This window comes from Heterodontus francisci, chromosome 20 (assembly GCF_036365525.1).
Source record: "Heterodontus francisci isolate sHetFra1 chromosome 20, sHetFra1.hap1, whole genome shotgun sequence".
NCBI lineage: Eukaryota > Metazoa > Chordata > Chondrichthyes > Heterodontiformes > Heterodontidae > Heterodontus > Heterodontus francisci.
Window position 1 is genome coordinate 14951990 of NC_090390.1, and position 18802 is coordinate 14970791.

The 18802-nt window shown below is 46.2% G+C and overlaps 1 protein-coding gene across 3 annotated transcripts in view; it reads right to left on the bottom strand.

Annotated features, from left to right (window-relative positions):
* Positions 1–1627: 1627 nt before the first annotated feature.
* Positions 1628–18802, bottom strand: part of si:ch211-250c4.3 (uncharacterized protein LOC100535981 homolog) — a 135299-nt gene continuing 118124 nt past the window's right edge. The window contains exons 5-8 of one of the 3 annotated variants that reach the window (XM_068052404.1): positions 13594–13739; positions 8798–8892; positions 7541–7651; positions 1628–2942 (exon numbers count right to left, since the gene is read on the bottom strand). In XM_068052404.1, coding sequence (XP_067908505.1) covers positions 7558–7651; positions 8798–8892; positions 13594–13739 — 335 coding nt within the window. In that variant the 3' untranslated portion in view covers positions 1628–2942; positions 7541–7557. The remainder of the gene's footprint in view (positions 2943–7540; positions 7652–8797; positions 8893–13593; positions 13740–18802) is intronic. The other 2 variants (XM_068052405.1, XM_068052406.1) reach the window with 2 other exon arrangements.

An 18802-nucleotide genomic window follows, 5' to 3' on the forward strand; every position in this document is an offset into this window, starting at 1 on the left:
CAGTCTAGCCAGAATAATAGGGGTGCACTCAGATTCAGTCACCTAGAATGGTTTTGTCAATGTTGATTGTCAAAAGCCATCGACACCCATTGACATTAAAGAGCCAACCCACCACCCAACCAAGTATGTCTGAACAACCTTGAATTTCAAAGATCATTCCAGAAACTTCTGTTTCAAACAAAGAGGTGGTCACATGACATTACTACCTGTGTAACTCGTAGAGTTTGTGATTTTGTGCCTCAGAAGGCAGACAGTAACTGAACTCCAAAGAAGAACCTGTCTCTCCCTCTTTCCCTCTCCAACAAAGTCCCAGAGGAGCCTCGGCTGCAGCTAAACCTCAAATCTACAGATCCTCACAGTCAGCAACTGGGAGGATGGATAAAGCCTCTCTTCAGCCTTCTGGAACCAGAGAAGCAAGCCCAAATTGTGCACGTGGCCCAGCGAGGACTTCAAGACTTCAATTTCACCTAGGAAACTGGGACTTGCATATTTAAGTTCCATTTTTATTAAGGCCTCTACTCCAGCCTCCCAACTCTGCTTTTTCCCCTCTGTATCTATTTGTCTATGTGTGTTTGTGTGTTCCTCTTATGTGAATGTGAGTGTGGATGCATCGCGTATTATAGTCATTTTAACAAGTTTAGAGTGATTACATTAGTAAACTTACATCTTTCTTGTTTAAACTCAAGAAAACCTGTCTGATTGGTTCATTTACAATTATAATTAGAGGAACAGTGAGCAAGTGCTCAGTGAGGTGGTAAGTTAAATCACTGTGTTAAAAGATAAACCCTTTTGCGGTCAAACCAGAGAAGGGGGTGAAAGGGGAGCCTGAAACCCCTTCCTCACCTGGTCATAACACTGTGTTTAACTACCCCCATTGTAACTGTGTGTAACCCCTCTTTTCTAAATGTGTGTAACCTCCCAAATGTAACTGTGTGTACCACTCCTCCATTGTAACTGTGTGTACCATCCCTCCATTGTAACTGTGTGTACCATCCCTCCATTGTAACTGTGTGTACCACTCCTCCATTGTAACTGTGTGTACCACCCCCTCCATTGTAACTGTGTGTACCACTCCTCCATTGTAACTGTGTGTACCACCCCCTCCATTGTAACTGTGTGTACCATCCCTCCATTGTAACTGTGTGTACCACTCCTCCATTGTAACTGTGTGTACCACCCCCTCCATTGTAACTGTGTGTACCACTCCTCCATTGTAACTGTGTGTACCACCCCCTCCATTGTAACTGTGTGTACCACCCCCTCCATTGTAACTGTGTGTACCATCCCTCCATTGTAACTGTGTGTAATCGCCCCATTGTAACTGTATGTAATCCCCCTCCCCCAATTTAAGTGTAATAATTCCCCTTTCTAGGGTAGTTCTTGCTTTGCCCTGTCCTATGGTTACCCCTCAGATGAATGACCCCTGCTCTGCTGGTGAATTATTTCCCCTTTCCTCGACTTGTCATTCTGTTGTCTGTCTGACTGTAAGGGGCAGTTTAGTGTCGGGTTAATTAAAGGCATGTGATGTCAGCCAATGAAGCGTATCAGTACAGCCTGGACTCAGTTCAAACTGGGTTCTTTCCAAGAAAGAGCCGGATTTCATCATTCTTGAATAATTAAGCCATAATTTTGATGGTTTAACTTGCATTTATTTGCCTTTTTATTAGTAGCCGCAGCTATCAGATACCATTTTGTTGGGTTACAATATATAGAAATCCATTACTTATGGATGTAAAATTGCACAGAGATAGCTTTGCAGTAAGCACGATCTGATAAATACATGTCTATAAAATACAATGGAGTGTTAAAGCTTTATCCACTATTCACATTGTTAAAAGTAAAACAGCTTCTTAAAATTTGCTTAAGAATAAGGCCTGTTCATTTCACAGGTCAGTTAAAACCTTTCTATTTAGGCGCGGTACATTTTCTGCTGCCGTTGTTAATATTATCAGTCAGACCTACGCTTCTGTGGGGTTCTTGTCATAACCTCTGTGGGAGATTGGTGGAAGACCTGGAGAAATGACCCAAATGGTTTTGGCCATTTACAGTATTTCTCTGGGGATTCTGCTGATCTCCTGCCAAGGAGTCTCTGCAAAAATCCCAGCTATAGAAGTAGATCTGTTCATAATCATTACATGCTTGGAATCTGGGAACCTGCCTCAGTTAAGGTAACAAACTGTGCGCTCCTGCGCTCGGGAAGGGAATAACAGGCATGGGTTCCTGGTGGAAAGTGTGTGCTTGTGTCAACAGAAGACTAAGCTCAGCTGTGATGCTCTCTCACTCAAAAAGCCTGAAGAAGCTCAACTTGAAGGGCGGCTACTTCTGACTCGCGAGTTGGGGATAGGTTCCACTTATGGACCAGTTACCCAGCAAGCACCACTATGTGCGGGGTAGGGGGTAAGTAGTTTAAATAAATGATAACATGGTGGAAAAGTTGAATCTCCAGCTCAGGGTGGAAGCTCTAGTAAATTCAACAGTCTGTAAAAAAATTGCTATTCAATGTCAGTCTCTTTAATGGAACGGCAGTTTATCAGAAATCCCTTACATTTCCCTGAGGCCTGTATCAGCATTTGTGATGCAAACACAGTTCAAATAAAGGAATTGAAAAAATTAAGGAAATAAAACAAGCATTTGCACAATCCTATTGGAATAACATGATGTCTGATCTTTGTTAGTTCGCAGATAGTATAAAACAATAGACTGTGGAGTTACCTTGTGTAATTACAGAAAAGGTGAACAAACACAACCTCTGCCTTCTAACAAGCTAGATTGGTTTGCAATGAAAATAAGGTTCCAGAATCTCCTGGATAATAGAACCAAAGCACCTGTTCAATAATGTTAACTGGGGTGAGTTCATCGTGCTGTCCCAGAGACTGCCACTCTAGTTGACCAGCTGGTCATTCATTGTTGGATGTTGTCATTTCTTTGGACAGTATTTTTACCTGAAAGAATGTGGAGAAAGTGGGAGATCAGCAGAAACATCTTGGATTACCTTAAATATCAAATCCATTGGAGTCATTTGACAGTAATTTTGGAAAGTCAATTCCATCTAATCCATTTATGCAAATAGTGTGATCAAGCACAAGATGCCCTCAGTCAAGGAATAAAAGCAAGAAATGCTGGATTCACTCAGCAGGTCTGACAGCATCTGTGAAAAGAGAAGCAGAGTTAACGTTTCGGGTCAGTGACCCTTCTTCGGAACTGACAAATATTAGAAAAGTCACAGGTTATAAGCAAGTGAGGTGGGTATGGGGCAAGAGATAACAAAGGAGGTCGAGATTGGACCAGGCCACATAGCTGACCAAAAGGCCATGGAGCAAAGGCAAACAATATGTTAATGGTGTGTTGAAAGACAAAGCATTAGTACAGATTAGGTGTTAATACACTGAATATTGAACAGCAGCAAGTGCAAACCTGAAAAAAAACAGTGGGTAAGCAAACTGAACAAACTAAGATGAAATGAAATAAATGCAAAAAAAAAAATTGTAGAAAATGTAAAAAAGAATGTAAAAAAAAAAGGAAGAAAAAATAACTAAAAATGAAAGTAAAATGGGGGGCTGTCATGCTCTGAAATTATTGAACTCAATGTTCAGTCCGGCAGGCTGTAGTGTGCCTAATCGGTAGATGAGATGCTGTTCCTCGAGCTTGCGTTGATGTTCACTGGAACACTGCAGCAATCCCAGGACAGAGATGTGAGCATGAGAGCAGGGGGGAGTGTTGAAATGGCAAGCAACCGGAAGCTCAGGGTCCTGCTTGCGGACTGAGCGGAGATGTTCCGCAAAGCGGTCACCCAGTCTGCGCTTGGTCTCCCCAATGTAGAGGAGACCACACTGTGAGCAGCGAATACAGTATACTACATTGAAAGAAGTACAAGTAAATCGCTGCTTCACCTGAAAGGAGTGTTTGGGGCCTGGGATAGTGAGGAGAGAGGAGGTAAAGGGACAGGTATTACACCTCCTGTGATTGCAAGGGAAGGTGCCATGGGACGGGGACGAGGTGGTGGGGGTAATGGAGGAGTGGACCAGGGTGTCGTGGAGGGAACAATCCCTTCGGAATGCTGACAGGGGAAGGGAGGGGAAGATGCGACTGGTAGTGGCATCACGCTGGAGGTGGCGGAAATGGCGGAGGATGATCCTTTGGATATGGAGGCTGATGGGGTGAAAAGTGAGGACAAGGGGAACCCTGTCACAGTTCTGGGAGGGAGGGGAAGGGGTGAGGGTAGAGGTGCGGGGAATGGGCCGGACACGGTTGAGGGCCCTGTCAACCACAGTGGGGGGAAATCCTCGGTTGAGGAAAAAGGAGGTCATATCAGAAGCACCATCATGGAAGGTAGCATCATCAGAGCAGATGCGTTGGAGACGGAGAAACAGGGAGAATGGAATGGAGTCCTTGCAGGAGGTAGGGTGTGAAGAAGTGTAGTCGAGGTAGCTGTGGGAGTCAGTGGGCTTATAATGGATATTAGTAGACAACCTATCCCCAGAGATAGAGACAGAGAAGTCGAGGAAGGGAAGGGAAGTGTCGGAGATGGACCATGTAAAGGTGAGAGAAGGGTGGAAATTGGAAGCAAAGTTGATAAAGTTTTCTAGTTCGGGGCGGGAGCAGGAAACGGCACCGATACAGTCATGTCACCATTAACATATTGTTTGCCTTTGCTCCGTGACCTTTTGGTCAGCTATGTGGCCTGGTCCAATCTCGACCTCCTTTGTTATCTCTTGCCCCACCCCCACCTCACCTACTTATAACCTGTGACTTTTCTAATATTTGTCAGTTCCGAAGAAGGGTCACTGACCCGAAACGTTAACTCTGCTTCTCTTTTCACAGATGCTGTCAGACCTGCTGAGTGGTTCCAGCATTTCTTGTTTTTATTTCAGATTTCCAGCATCCGCAGTATTTTGCTTTTATTCCCTCAGTCAAGGAGCTGGCTCTACACTAATGTGGCCTTGATTTAACATCATACATATAATTAAAACTTTGGACTGTGAAACCCCAGCAAGGGGGCAGAAACAAGTAAGGCAACAGATTGGCTACACTTACAATGTCAAATATCTTGCATATGGCATACATTCCTGGGTCACAATTCAGACTTGTGCTTTTCCTGTTGACATTTAATGTTGAACCTGTTTTTATCAACATTTATAATAACAAAATCCTCTCTCAATGTGTTAAGGTTTCACAATAATGGCTTCTTGATGAACCAATCAAATCACTCACTACGCTTGTATTAAAACGTTAACACTTGTTTTTAGCAATTTAAATTTCTATCGTCCAAAATATTGGCTTAAACAAAAAAGACTTAACAATTACATATTTCCCAATAATGTGGTTTACATATTGAATTGTTTTTTCTGCCTTCCTAAAGATTTATTTGAAGGTCTCAGCATCTCCTAAGATGCATCACTAGCATTCAGTCAACAGAAACAAAAATCAATTTGGTTATTTTTCAAAATTATTTGAAGAAAATCAAGAGGACAAATTTCAAAAGCTTTATTCAGGCAAAATTCCCATTGAGCGTTTGTTTTTAAAACAGACGTGTGAGAGAGAAAAAAGAAGCATAACAGACTATCAATTACACTTTTGTTTCAAATTATAGTCTACATAGTTTAGAAAGCACATTAAATAGAGACTGAGAGAGATACAGTAAGTATCTTCCCTCATCCCAACTTGAAATTAATTCAAGAAACCCACAAAGAAACTTTGAATAAAAACAAAACCTCTAATTTTCTGAATGTTTTGTATTTTGTTGAAAATGTAAACAATGTAAATTAATGATAACTGAGAGATCGGGAGGAGAGACAGAGACAGACAGAGAGAGAGGGAAAGAGAATGAGAGGATAAGGCCCAAAAATGTGTGCAGGGAACAAAATGCACAATTAACCTGTGCCCATTCCTTCTGATGCAGGCAGCATGCAAACTATCTGCTGCCTGCTAATTTAAATAACAGTGGTGTGAAGTCCAGCGCCAAGCATGCTGTTGAGTGGCTGTACATCTTAAAAGGGGGCCCAGGTTTGTGCGATGCTAGTGCAACTTAAAGACACCCTGAACCTCTTAAAGGGGAGGTGTATCCTGGCTGGAGCAGGTGCTAAATGTTTGTGGATGAGAGTTACGGCAGGAAGAACTCAGAATACCTCAACAGGGCAGAGAACGAGCTGTGACGTTTTCCAGCACTGAAGGCCTTGGTGCAGGAAGTGGACAGGAGGAGAGAGGTCCTCTATTGGCAAAAGGCCAGGAGACTGTCCAGATGTTCACTGCGATGGCAGTGGAAGCAGATGGCCATCGCAGTCAATACCAGCAGTTTAGCTGTGAGGACCTGGATGCAGAAAGAAGATTGATGTGTACCCTAAATGTTGTTGAGTTTCTTGACTGTCATCGAGGCAAATGGAGAGTATTCCATCACGCTCCTGACTTGTGACTTGTAGATGGTGGAGAGGCTTTGGGGAGTCAGGAGGTGAATCACTTGGCACAGAATTCCCAGCCTCTGAACTGCTCTTGTCACCACAGTATTTATGTGGCTGGTCTAGTTAAGTTGCTGGTCAATGGTAAGCCCCAGGATGTTGATGTTGGGGGATTCAGTGATCATAATGCCATTGAATGTCAAGGTTAGATTCTCTCTTGTTGGAGATGGTCATTGCCCGGCATTTGCGTGGCGTGAATGTTATTTGTCACTTATCAGTTGTCCAGGTCTTGCTGCATGTGGACATGGGCTGCTTTAGTATCTGAGGAGTCACAGATGGTGCTGATCATTGTGCAATCATCAGCAAACATCCCCACTTCTGACCTTATGATGGAGGGAAGGTCATTGATGAAGCAGCTGAAGGTGGTTGGGCCTAGGACACTACCCTGAGGAACACCTGCAGTGATGTCCTGGGACTGAGATGATTGACCGCCAACAACAACAACCAATTTCCTTTGTGCTAGGCAGGACTCCAACACATGGAGAGTTTTTCCCTGATTCCAGTTGAGCTCAATTTTGTTAGGGCTCCTTGATGCCATACTTGGTCAAATGTGGCCTTGATGTCAAGGGCAGTCACTCTCGCCTCACCTCAACAAAGCTCTGGGAAATGCTGTGGAAGTAAAACAGCACAGGGATCTGTAGAGATCTGCAGTGATCTCCTCTCTGTCCCAGCTGCCTTTGGCTCTTTCACTTAAAGCGGCCCATAGATTAGAGTACAGCCTATCGTCATTCTTTGTTGAACTATTTGAACTTTTCCAAGATTATGTCGAGAATCAACAAAGTTAAGTGGCAGATTGTTCACTGGGCCAAAGGTTTAAATCCCAGGACATACAGTTAGAAGTAGGATGGGAATGTGACTTCCTACAAAGTGTAATCATGCTTTGAAGTAGGTTAAGGGGAGGGCCATTGAAGGGGATAGTGAAATGGGCTCAAGAGATCAATAAATTGGACAATGTAAAGAAGGTCAAGGGACCAATTGATTACTTTTTGGAAAGAGAAGGCTGGCAGGTGAGAGCTTGGCTACAAAGGTCCTTCATGTCCCTAAAATAATACACACTGATCGCAGCTGAGAGATGAGACTTTCTTTACCGGGTTTCACTGACGAATCAGCGAGAATGGTCCCAGTCACTTTTCCTGTTGAGTCCCAATGCACTGACGGAGTTTGTCTCCTCCAGAGAATTGCATGTTCCATCTTCTGGTCTAAAGGTTGAAACAGATTATTTAAAAATGAACCCTCTGTGGTTATGATCGATCTGCGTGGCCCTGGTATGTTATGTTTAGCTCAGGCTATCAGCATGCATGGGCTGGCCCCTGGAGTCATCGCTCTGCTTGTTATGTGGCCCTAAGCCTCACCCTGACGTCTGAAACTGACCTCATGGGTTTCCTGGAGCATTCAGTGTTGGCTGTAAACACTTATAGAGATAGCAGGATATGGGTGACCTTCCTCTGACCCCCACAATCCTGGGTGTGGTCAACAGTGGAGGTCACAGGCAGACAGATTCTGGCACTTACACCAGAATGTAAAGTTTGGAGGTCCTTCATCTTGCAGTATTGTCCAGAGGAAGGAATTGGAAAATTCTTTGTTTGACATGTCTGGATGGCATGAATAATTGTGCTTGGGATCACTCACAACACACACAGTACACGAGCCCACAGCCTTGATGCACACAGTGTGGCCTCCCAGCCCCAGACACACACAGTGTGACCTCCCCGCCCCAGACACACACAGTGTGACCTCCCAGCCCCAGACACACACAGTGTGACCTCCCCGCCCCAGACACACACAGTGTGGCCTCCCCGCCCCAGATACACACAATGTGGCCTCCCCGCCCCAGACACACAGTGTGGCCTCCCCGCCCCTGACACGCACAATGTGGCCTCCCCGCCCCAGACACACACAGTGTGGCCTCCCCGCCCCAGACACACACAGAGTGGCCTCCCCACCCCAGACACACGCAGTGTGGCCTCCCCGCCCCAGATACACACAATGTGGCCTCCCCGCCCCAGACACACACAGTGTGGCCTCCCCGCCCCTGACACACACAATGTGGCCTCCCCGCCCCAGACACACACAGTGTGGCCTCCCCGCCCCAGGCACACACAATGTGGCCGCCCCGCCCCAGACACACATATGGTGCCGTCTCCCTCCCCGCAGACACACACGGTGCCCTCTCCCTCCCCCCAGACACACACGGTGCCCTCTCCTTCCCCCCAGACACGCACGGTGCACAGCTCAATCCCCCAGTAGACAAAGAATACTGGTTCACATTCTACCTTGATGTTTGCAATCCTGTTTGCCTGGAATACAGCACATGGCATAAAACAGAATAAGGATCAGCCCTTTACCTGCAACGCTGTGGGCAGGATCTCTTTAACATGCTGGCTGATTCTCTGAGCTGACGATTTTTTAATCTGGATTTCCCACTGAGCTGCCCTTCGGCCTGGAAGACAACAGAAAAGATGGGCCAATGTTCCAAGTGCCATCAAAATAAAAACAGAAAGAGCTGGAAATACTCAGCAGGTCAGGCAGCTTCCGTGGAGAGTGAAACAGAGTTAACGTTTCAGGTCAGTGACCTTTCATGAGAACTGGGAAAAGTTAGATATGCAATAGGTTTTAAGCAGGTGAAATGGGGGAGGGCGGAAAAAGAGCAGGGAAGGTGTGTGATAGGGTGGAAAGCAAGAGAGATTAAATGACAAAAGAGTTTGTGGGCAGAGCTAAAGGGAGTGGTAATGGGAGAAGTAAAGAAACCGGAGCTGTATCTGGAGGAGGTGTGAATGGCAGAATGATGAACAACTGCCATCTGAAGGCAAAAAACAAGAGAAAAGTAAGATTAAGACTGAAACCTACAAAGAAAAGATAACAAAACTGGGGCAGAGATTACTGTCTAAAATTGTTGAATTCACTGTTGAGTCCGGAAGGCCGTAGAGTGCCTGATGGAAAGATGAGGTCTTGTTCCTCGAGCTTGTGTTGAGCTTCATTGGAACACCGCAGTAGGCCGAGGACAGAGAGCTCAGTGTGAGAGCAAGGTGGAGATTTAAAATGGCAGGTGACTGGAAACTCAGGGTCATGCTTGCGGACTGAATGGAGTGTTCCGCAAAGCGGTCACCCAATCTGCGTTTGGTCTCCCCAATGTAGAGCATTGAATGCGGTGTACTAAATTGAAAAAAATACATACAAATTGCTGTTTCACCTGGAAGGAGTGCAATTGTTTATTGGTACTGAAAATCGAAAGATAAACTTTTTGGGAGGATTGCACCAAGGAAAGAGGGAAGGGAAGAAACCTCAAATATATCTTGAACTCCGAACAGGATAGGTGATCAGCTTAAAGCAGAAAGAGACAGCTGCAAGATTATTTAAAACAGTTCTGAGTGAGGCAATGGGAGACATTAGAAGGATGGTATGTGCAAAGAGCTAAGATTGTGAAAAAAGATGGGAACAGTGCAGAGAGGGAGAAGGACCAAAACATAGAACACCAGTCCAAAAAGGTGAAAAAGACCAGTAAACACCTCAGGTGAACTCTCCTCCTGCTCTTCTTATGGGTCCATATTCAATAGGTTAACCCACCTCCCCTGTCTGGATGCCATACCCATCATAAGATATCATAAAGCAGCAACCCCCGCTGTAGATTAAATGGATTGTGGGGTGGGGTGAATATGGAGAAAGTTTGAAGTTGTTGACAACTGCCTGTGTGCTGGACAAGGACAGAAATAGACTTGGCTGTGATGACTCTACAGTTCAATAGCCAGCCAAGACTGACAGACAAGGTTCAGATGTAAAGAAAAGCCAGAAAAGAAAGTCTTTGTGATCATTATTCCCATGCTGGGTTACAGTTCCACAGATTCTAGCAATTTTCAGTATCTTATCAAATAGCCTTTCTTTATGAGTGAACCTAGGTTATGACCAGGCAGGAGTGCATTTCACTCTCCAACCTACTGGTGAGAATGATGGCTCCTCTGGGGTGTGCAGCCCATGTCATCATGCATGGCTCAATTGTACTGGGGGACAGGAGGAAGATTGGGCAAGCAATAGTGATAGGGAATTCTATAGTTAGGGGAACTGACAGGCGTTTCTGTGGGCACAGATGTGAATCCAGAATGGTATGTGGCCTCTCTGGTGCCAGGGTCAAGGATGTTACTGAGCAGCTGCAGAGCACCCTGAGGAAGCGGGTGAACACCTGGAGTTCGTGGTCTATATTGGTACCAATAACATAGGTAGAAAGAGGGATGAGGTCCTGCAGGCCGATTTTAGGGAGCTAGGAAAGAAACTAGCAAACAGGACTTCTAGATCCTAACCACTCGCTGCGGAAAGAAGTTTTTCCTCATGTCGCCATTGCTTCATTTGCCTATCACCTTAAATCAGTATCCTGTGGTTCTCAATCCTCTGCCAACAGGAACAGTTTCTCTCTATCTACTCTGTCCAGACCCTTCAAGATTTTGAACAGCTCTATCAAATCTCCTCTCAATCTTCTCTTTTCTAAAGAGAACAACTCCAGCTTCTCCAATCTATCCACGTAACTGAAGTTCCTCATCCCTGGAACCATTCTCAGAAATCTTTTCTGCATCCTCTCTAATGCCTTAACATCTTTCCGAAAGTGTGGTACCCAGAACTGGATGCAATATTCCAGTTGAGGCTGAATCAATATTTTATAAAAGTTCATCATAATCTCCTTGTTTTTGTACTCTATGCCCCTATTATAAAGCCCAGGATCCCGTGTGCATTATTAAACGCTTTCTCAACCTGTCCTGCCACCTTCAATGATTTGTGCACATATACCCCCAGGTCCCTCTGCTCCTGCACCCCCTTTAGAATTGTATCCTTTATTTTATATTGCCTGTCTTTGTTCTTCTTACCAAAATGAATCACTTCACACTTCTCTGCATTAAATTTCATCTGCCACTTGTCTGCCCATTCCACCAACCTGTCTCTGTCCTCTTGAAGTTTATCACTATCCTCACAGATCACAATACTTCCAAGTTTTATGTCATCCACAAATGGAGGCAGACTTAATTGTAGTTTTGAAAGAGAATTGGATAATTATCTGCAGAGAAAAAAATTGCAGGCATGGAGTGGGATTAGGTGAATTGCTCTTGCAGAGAGCTGGCACAGACATGATAGGCCAAATGGCCTATGCTGTAATTATTCTATGATTCTATGAGTCACAGCAGGTTATTCACTGTGGAGACATCACAACCAAGCCTGTACCTATCCTCATTCGACATGAGCATAGTTTCTGGCAGGAATGGATAAGTGGAGATAGAGACCCTATCGTAGGAGTACTGAGTCCAAATATAGATTGCCCTGTACTGCCTGGCTGCAATCAACTAACTCAGCATAGAATCTTTCAGTGTGTCAGGTTAGGTATCACACCAGGCAGTTCATTCACTCAATCAGGAAGCTCTGCCCTCACTACATGTACCTGAAATGGTCAAGCAAAGAACCAGATCAGCATAAAGGCAAGTACTGTTTATTATTATATTAACAATAACTTACATACTGCCTTTAATGTAGTAAAACGGCCCAAGGTGCTTCACAGGATCATTAACAAATAAAATTTGTCTCTGAGCCACTTTAGGAGATATTAGGAAATGTAGCCAAAAGCTTGGTCAAAGAGGTAGGTTTTAAGGATGTCTTAAAGGAGGTGAGCGAGGTAGAGAGGTGGAGATTTAGGGAGGGAAATACAGAGCTTAGAGCCCAGGCTGAAAGGTTGAGATGCTCAAATCGGGGATGCTCAAAAAGGGCAGAATTATAGGAGTGCAGATATCTCGGAAGGTTTCTAGGGCTGAAGGAGATTATAGAGATAGGGAGGGGCCAGGCTGTAGAGGGATTTGAAAACAATGATGAGAATTTTAAGACCAGGACATTGTTTAACTATGAACCAATGTTGGTCAGCAAGCACAGGGGTGATGGGTGAATGGGACTCTGTGCAAGTGTATACACAGGCAGCAGAGTTTTGGATGACCATAAGTTTACGGAGGGTACAATGTGGGAGACCAGCCAGGGGTGCATTAGAATAGTCAGGTCTAGAGGTAACAAAGGCATGAATGAGAGTTTCAGCAGCAGATGAGCTGAGGCAGTGGCGGAGTTGGGCTATGTTAAGGAGGTGGAAATAGACGGTCTTAGTGATAGTGTGGATATGTTGGTCAGAAGTTCATCTTGGAGTCAAATACTACACCAAAGTTGTGAACATTCTGGTTCAGCCTCAGATTGTTGCCAGGGAGAGGAATGGAGTCAATGGCTAGGGTGCAGTTTTTTTGGCAGGGACCAATTCAAAGCTGTTATCGGTTATAGGAAATGTAGATATACTGTACAGTCTCCATTGACTGGAGGAACTGCACCACTTCTTAGGAGGAGAAGTTGCTGAGTTTAACCCCGAGTACTTTTGAGTCCAGAGCTTTTTACTCCAGAGTAACAAGCTGGCTCTGTGTCTGCACTGAATGGCAATCTGCATACGTTAGCAGCAATAGCTATAACTTGATGGCTTATCTGTACATTCACTTTGTCATTCTATCTTCTAGCAAAGTTCCACAGGTTCCCAAGACCAAAAGGAAGCGTGCAACAAGAAGAGACCAATGCAGCCACCAAGCCCCACAGAGCATCTGCAACTTGTTCCATCATAGACGCTGTCCAAGCCCCTTGATTTCCTGAGGGAGACACCAACCTAAGTGACATAATTAAGATCAGGAAGTGTGCACTGAAAAACATCATCTTTAACAGATCCAACATGGAAACTGACAGTGAAACAGGATGTAACGGTGGCTTCAGAAGGTGTCTGTGGAGTGGAGCAGGGGGCAACACAGGGTTGAGTATAGAAAACTGCAGAAACACATCAAAAGGAGGACAAATTGGTAATCGGAGATTAAAGTGCCAGACACAAACACAACAGCAAGATAATTCTTCCAGTGCTAAAACAGCAAGAGAAGGCCACTGCTGGGCTTCACCCCTGAACCTCGGAACAGTTGCTGACTGACCTATGGAGTGTTTCAGCAATTCCTCTTCTCAAAAATGTCACTTCACTGTGAAATGTGGACTGGGTTCAACTATTTATACACAATGATATTTTTTGCTTTCTCAAATGTGTTGACAAGTTTTTAAATAATTTGGCTCCTGTTCAACCCTTTATGTTAAAAATCAAGTCACTCACCTTTTGGTGAGCCTGTAGTGCGTTTAGGTTGCTGGTCCCATCACTGTCGTGCTTCATGTCAATCTCATTCCCATTCACTGTCGTGGTGCACATGGGCATTTTGCACCTCTCACTTCCACCCGAGTCTGTATCATCACCTTCACCAGCTGCATGGTTATAGAAGAAGCATCACCAAATAGCCCATGGTCATTCCAAGTTCACTTCCATCAAATATTTTAAAAACATGACACAGCTAGCTCCCCTGATGGTTATGAACCAGGTTGAAGGAACATTCACACATAAGCGGGGGTGCAAAATTTGAAAGCTCCTGAAAAGTGGTGGGGGGATCACAGTGCATGATTACCTTGTGCCCATTCAGTGTCAAATAAGCAGGATGACAACTTTGTGCCGCCTGCTAATTCTAATGATTTCTGCATTCAGCCAGCGTTAACCATGCTGTTCACCAGCTACATGCATCAGCAAAGTCCCAATATTGTTACTTGCTAGCACTATTTAACGCTAGCCTGCATTGCTTAACGATAGACTAAACTGCTTAAAGTTAGCCTGCATTGCTTATAAGGAAGGTTCATCATGGCTGGAGCAGGTCCTGGGTGTTGTTCTGAAACTGAATCTGACCTAGGAAAGAGTGAAGAATGGCAGACTGTGGCTGAGAGCGAGGACGCAGGTTTTCAGACACTCTGTCCCTTCTCCCTGAAGTCTCACCCTCACACACTCTGCATAACAAAGTAGAGCTGTTTCCAGCAGCCATCCATTTATTTCTGCTCATCATTCACCTGAAAAGCTAATCCTAGTCCCTCTCTTCCCTTTCAGGCCATTAAATACAGAGCTTCCTGAGGCTGGAGAGATACAGAAAGCTTCACCCAAGCAGACACACTGACACTCGGCCATACTTTAGCAAGCACAAGCTGAGAGATTGGCACAATGTACTATAGAGGATCGAGCGGTCTGCACTGAACACTCGTTGCAGGGGCACGAGTACAGGGATGGGTGACCCAGGAGCAGCTAAACAAAGGAAAGCTCACATTATACCCCAGCTGCAGACAGCACAGATGAAGATCTTGTGAGCACAGCCTATATTCAAAGACAAAACCGTATGTACCTTATGTACCAGGACATTTGAAATGTACTGGGCAGCCTGCCAGAGAGCTTGCACACAATGGCACAGGGCATCGAGGAATTCAGCTCTAGCTTGTGTGAGATTGTTCAGCAAGGCTTTCAGACCATGCAATCAACCATGGAGCAAGTGGTCAGCTCTATGAACTCTGTAGTGGGGCCCACAATGATGGAGCCTCTGGTGACAGCTCTGTCAGTTTTACTGGGAACTCAGACTGCAGGCATTGTGAGAGGGATGTAGCATCTTCACAGCCTTTCAATCCACGAAGGAGAACATGGATGGGAGTATAATACACATGCAGCGGGGATTCCAGATCTGTTCTCAGACAGAGCAGAGACAGGGTCGGAACAATCCCCAAGACAGTGGAACTGGCTCCATGGGAGAGGCTCATGCTGCCATTTCTCAGGATATCGACACACTGCTCCCCTGTCGGCTTCAGAGACAGAGAGACAGAGAGAAAAAGAGAAACAAAGACACAAAGAGACACAGAGACACAGAGAGTGACACAGTCACAGAGAGAGACACAGAAACAGATAGAGAGACAGACAGAGAGAGACAGAGAAAGAGAGACAGACAGAGAGAGACAGAGAAAGCGACAGAGAGAGAAAGACAGAGGCAGAGAAATGAAGAGACAGAGAGAGAGACAGAGACAGAGAGAAAGAGACAGAGAGAGAAAGAGAGAGACACAGAGAGAGACACAGAAAGAGACAGCGGGACAGAGAGAAAAAGAGAGAGATAAAGAGACAGAAAGAGAAAGAGACAGAGACACAGACAGTGAAAGAGACAGAGAATTACAGACAGAGACAGGGACAGAGAGACAGAGACAGACAGACAGACAGAGACAGAGGGAGAAAGAGACACTGACACACAGAGAGACAGAGAAAGAGACACAGAGAGAAAGCAACTGAGAGAAAGAGACCAAGAGACAGAGAGAGAAAGAGACACAAAGACACAGAGAGACAGAGAGAGAGACAGAGACACAGAAAGAGACAGAGAGAGAAAGAGACAGAGAAAAAGAAACCGAGAGAGAAAAAGACAGAGAGACAGAGACAGAGAGAGGAAGAGACTGAGACAAAGAGAGACAGAGAGAGAGAGAAAGAGAGTGAGAGAGACATAGAAAGACAGAGACAGAGAGAGAAAAAGACAGAGAGAGAACGAGACAGAGAGAGACAGAGAGAAAGAGACAGAGAGAAAGACAGAGACAGAGAGAGAAAGAGACAGAGAGTGAAACAGACAGAGAGGGGAAGAGAAAGAGAAAGAGACGGAGAGACAGAGAGGGAGAGAGACAGAGACGTAGAGAGAAAGAGACGGAGAGAGAAAGAGACGGAGGGAGAAAAAGATGCAGAGAGAGAAAGAGAGAGAGAGAGAGACAGAGAGAGAGAAAGAGATGGAAAGAGAACGAGACTGAGAGAGACAGAGAAAGCGACAGAGAGAAAGAGACAGCGAGAGAAAGAGAAAGAGAACGAGACAGAGAACGAGACAGTGAGAGAGAACAAGACAGAGAGAGAGAACGAGACACAGAGAGAGAAACAGACAGAGAGAGAGAAAGAAAATGAGACAGAGAGAGACAGAGAAAGAGACAGAGAGAGAAAAAGACAGAGAGAGAACGAGACAGAGAGAGAGAAAGCGACAGAGAGAAAGAGAAAGAGAGAGACAGAGAGAGAGACAGAGAGAGAAAGAGAAAGAGACAGAGAGAGAAGGAGATGGAAGAGAACGAGACTGAGACAGAGAAAGCGACAGAGAGACAGAAAGAGACAGCGAGAGAAAGAGAAAGAGACAGAGACAGAGAGAGATAGAGGAACAATGGGAGAAAGAGACAGAGACAGAGAGATAGAGGGAGAAAGAGACAGAGAAGACAGAGAGACAGAGGGAGAGAAAGAGTCAAAGAGAGAAAGAGATGGAGAGAGAAAGAGACGGAGAGAGAGAGAGAGAGAAAGAACAAGACAGAGAGAGACAGGGAGGGACAGAGAAAGGGACAGAGAGAGACAGAGACAGAGAAAGAGCGAGAGAGAAAGAGATCGAGACAGAGAGAGACAGAGAAAGAGAGAGAGAGAGAGAAAGAGAAAGAGAACGAGAGAGACAGAAACAGAGAGAGACAGTAAGAGACAGAGTGAGACACAGAGAGAGAAAGAGACAGAGAGACAGAGACAGAGAGAGAGAGACAGAGAGAGAAAGAGACTGAGAGACAGAGAAAGAGACTCAGATACAGAGAGAGAAAGAAACAGAGAGATAGAGAGAGACAGAGAAACAGAGAGAAAGAGGCCGAGAGAGACATAGACAGAGAGAGAAAGAGACAGCAATGGCCTCACTCACCAACTCCTCACTCACTGCCTCCATCCTCCTCACTCAGTGCCTCCTCACTCATTGCTCGCAGCCTCCTCACTCACTCTCTGCACCATCCTAAATGCCTGCAGGCTCTTCACTCACTGACTCCTCACACACTGCACTCAGCCTTCTAACTCCCTGACTCCTCATTCACTGCTCTCAGCCTCCTCACTCACTGCTCACAGCCTCCTCGCACACTGACTTCTCAATCAGTGCTCGCAGCCTCCTCACTCGCTGCCTCCTCCCTCAATGCCCGCAGCTGCCTCACTCACTGCTTCCTCACTCACTGCCTCCTCACTCACTTAATCATCACTCATTGCCTGCATTATCCTCACTCGCTGACTCCTCACTCAATGCCTGCAGCTTACTCACTGACTGCTTTCTTAATCAGTGCTGCAGCCACCTCACTTACTGACTCCTCACTCACTACCCTCAGCCTCCTCACTCAGTACATCCTCCCTCACTGCCTGCAGCCTCCTCACTGGCTGCCTCCTCACTCGCTACCCACACCCTCCTCAATTACTAACTCATCACTCATTGCCCCCTCACTCACTGCCTGCAGTCTCCTCACTCACTGCCTGCAGCCTCCTCATTCACAGCCCGCAGATTCCTCACTCACTGCCTCCTCACTCACAGCCCACAGCCTCCTCACTCACTGCCTCCTCACTCACAGCCCACAGCCTCCTCACTCTATCGCAGCCTCCTCACTCACTGCTTCCTGACCCACTGCTTCCTCACTCACTGCCCACAGCCTCCTCACACACTGCCCGCAGACTCCTCACTCACTAACACCTCATTCACTACCCACAGCCTCCTCACTGACTGCCTCCAGTCTCCTCATGCACTGCCTCCTCACTCACAGCCTCCTCACTCACTGCCTCCAGTCTCCTCACTCATTGACCGTTGACTCCTCACTCACTGCCCTCACCCTCCTCACTCACTGCCTCCTCACTCACGGCCCACAGCCTCCTCACTCACAGCCTCCTCCCTCACTGCCTCCAGTCTCCTCACTCATTGACTCCTCACTTGCAGCATCCTCACTCACTGATTCCTGACTCATTGCCCGCAGTCTCCTCGCTCACAGACTCCTCACTCACTTCCTCTTCAATCACTGCCTGCAACCTCATCACTCACTGGCTCATCACTCATTGCCTCATCACTCACAACCCACAGCCTACTCACTCAGTGCCCGCAGCCTCCTCACTCACTGACCCCTCACAATATCCCACAGCCTCCTCACTCAGTGCCCGCAGCCTCCTCACACATTCACTCCTCACACATTGACTCCTCACTCATTCCTCACTCACCGACTCCTCACTCACTGACTCCTCACTCACAGCCTCCTCACACACTGCCTCCTCACTCACTGACTCCTCACTCACAGCCTCCTCACTCACTGACTCCTCACTCGCTGCTCACAGCCTCCTCATTCACTGCCTCCTCACACACAGCCTCTTCACTCACCGACTCCTCACTCTCTACCCACAGCCTCCTCGTTCACTGATTCCTCATTCACTGCCTCCTTTCTCATTGCCTGCAGCTCCCTGACTCATTGCCTCCTCGCCTCCTCACTCACTGCTTCCTCACTCACTGCCTCCAGCCTACTCAATCACTGACAACTCATTGACTGCCCCCTCACTCACTGCCCCCTCACTCACTGCCCTCTCACTCACTGCCACAGCCTCATCACTCTGCCGCAGCCTCCTCACTCACTGCTTCCTCACTCGCTGCCTCCTCACACACTGACTTCTCAATCAGTGCCCGCAGCCT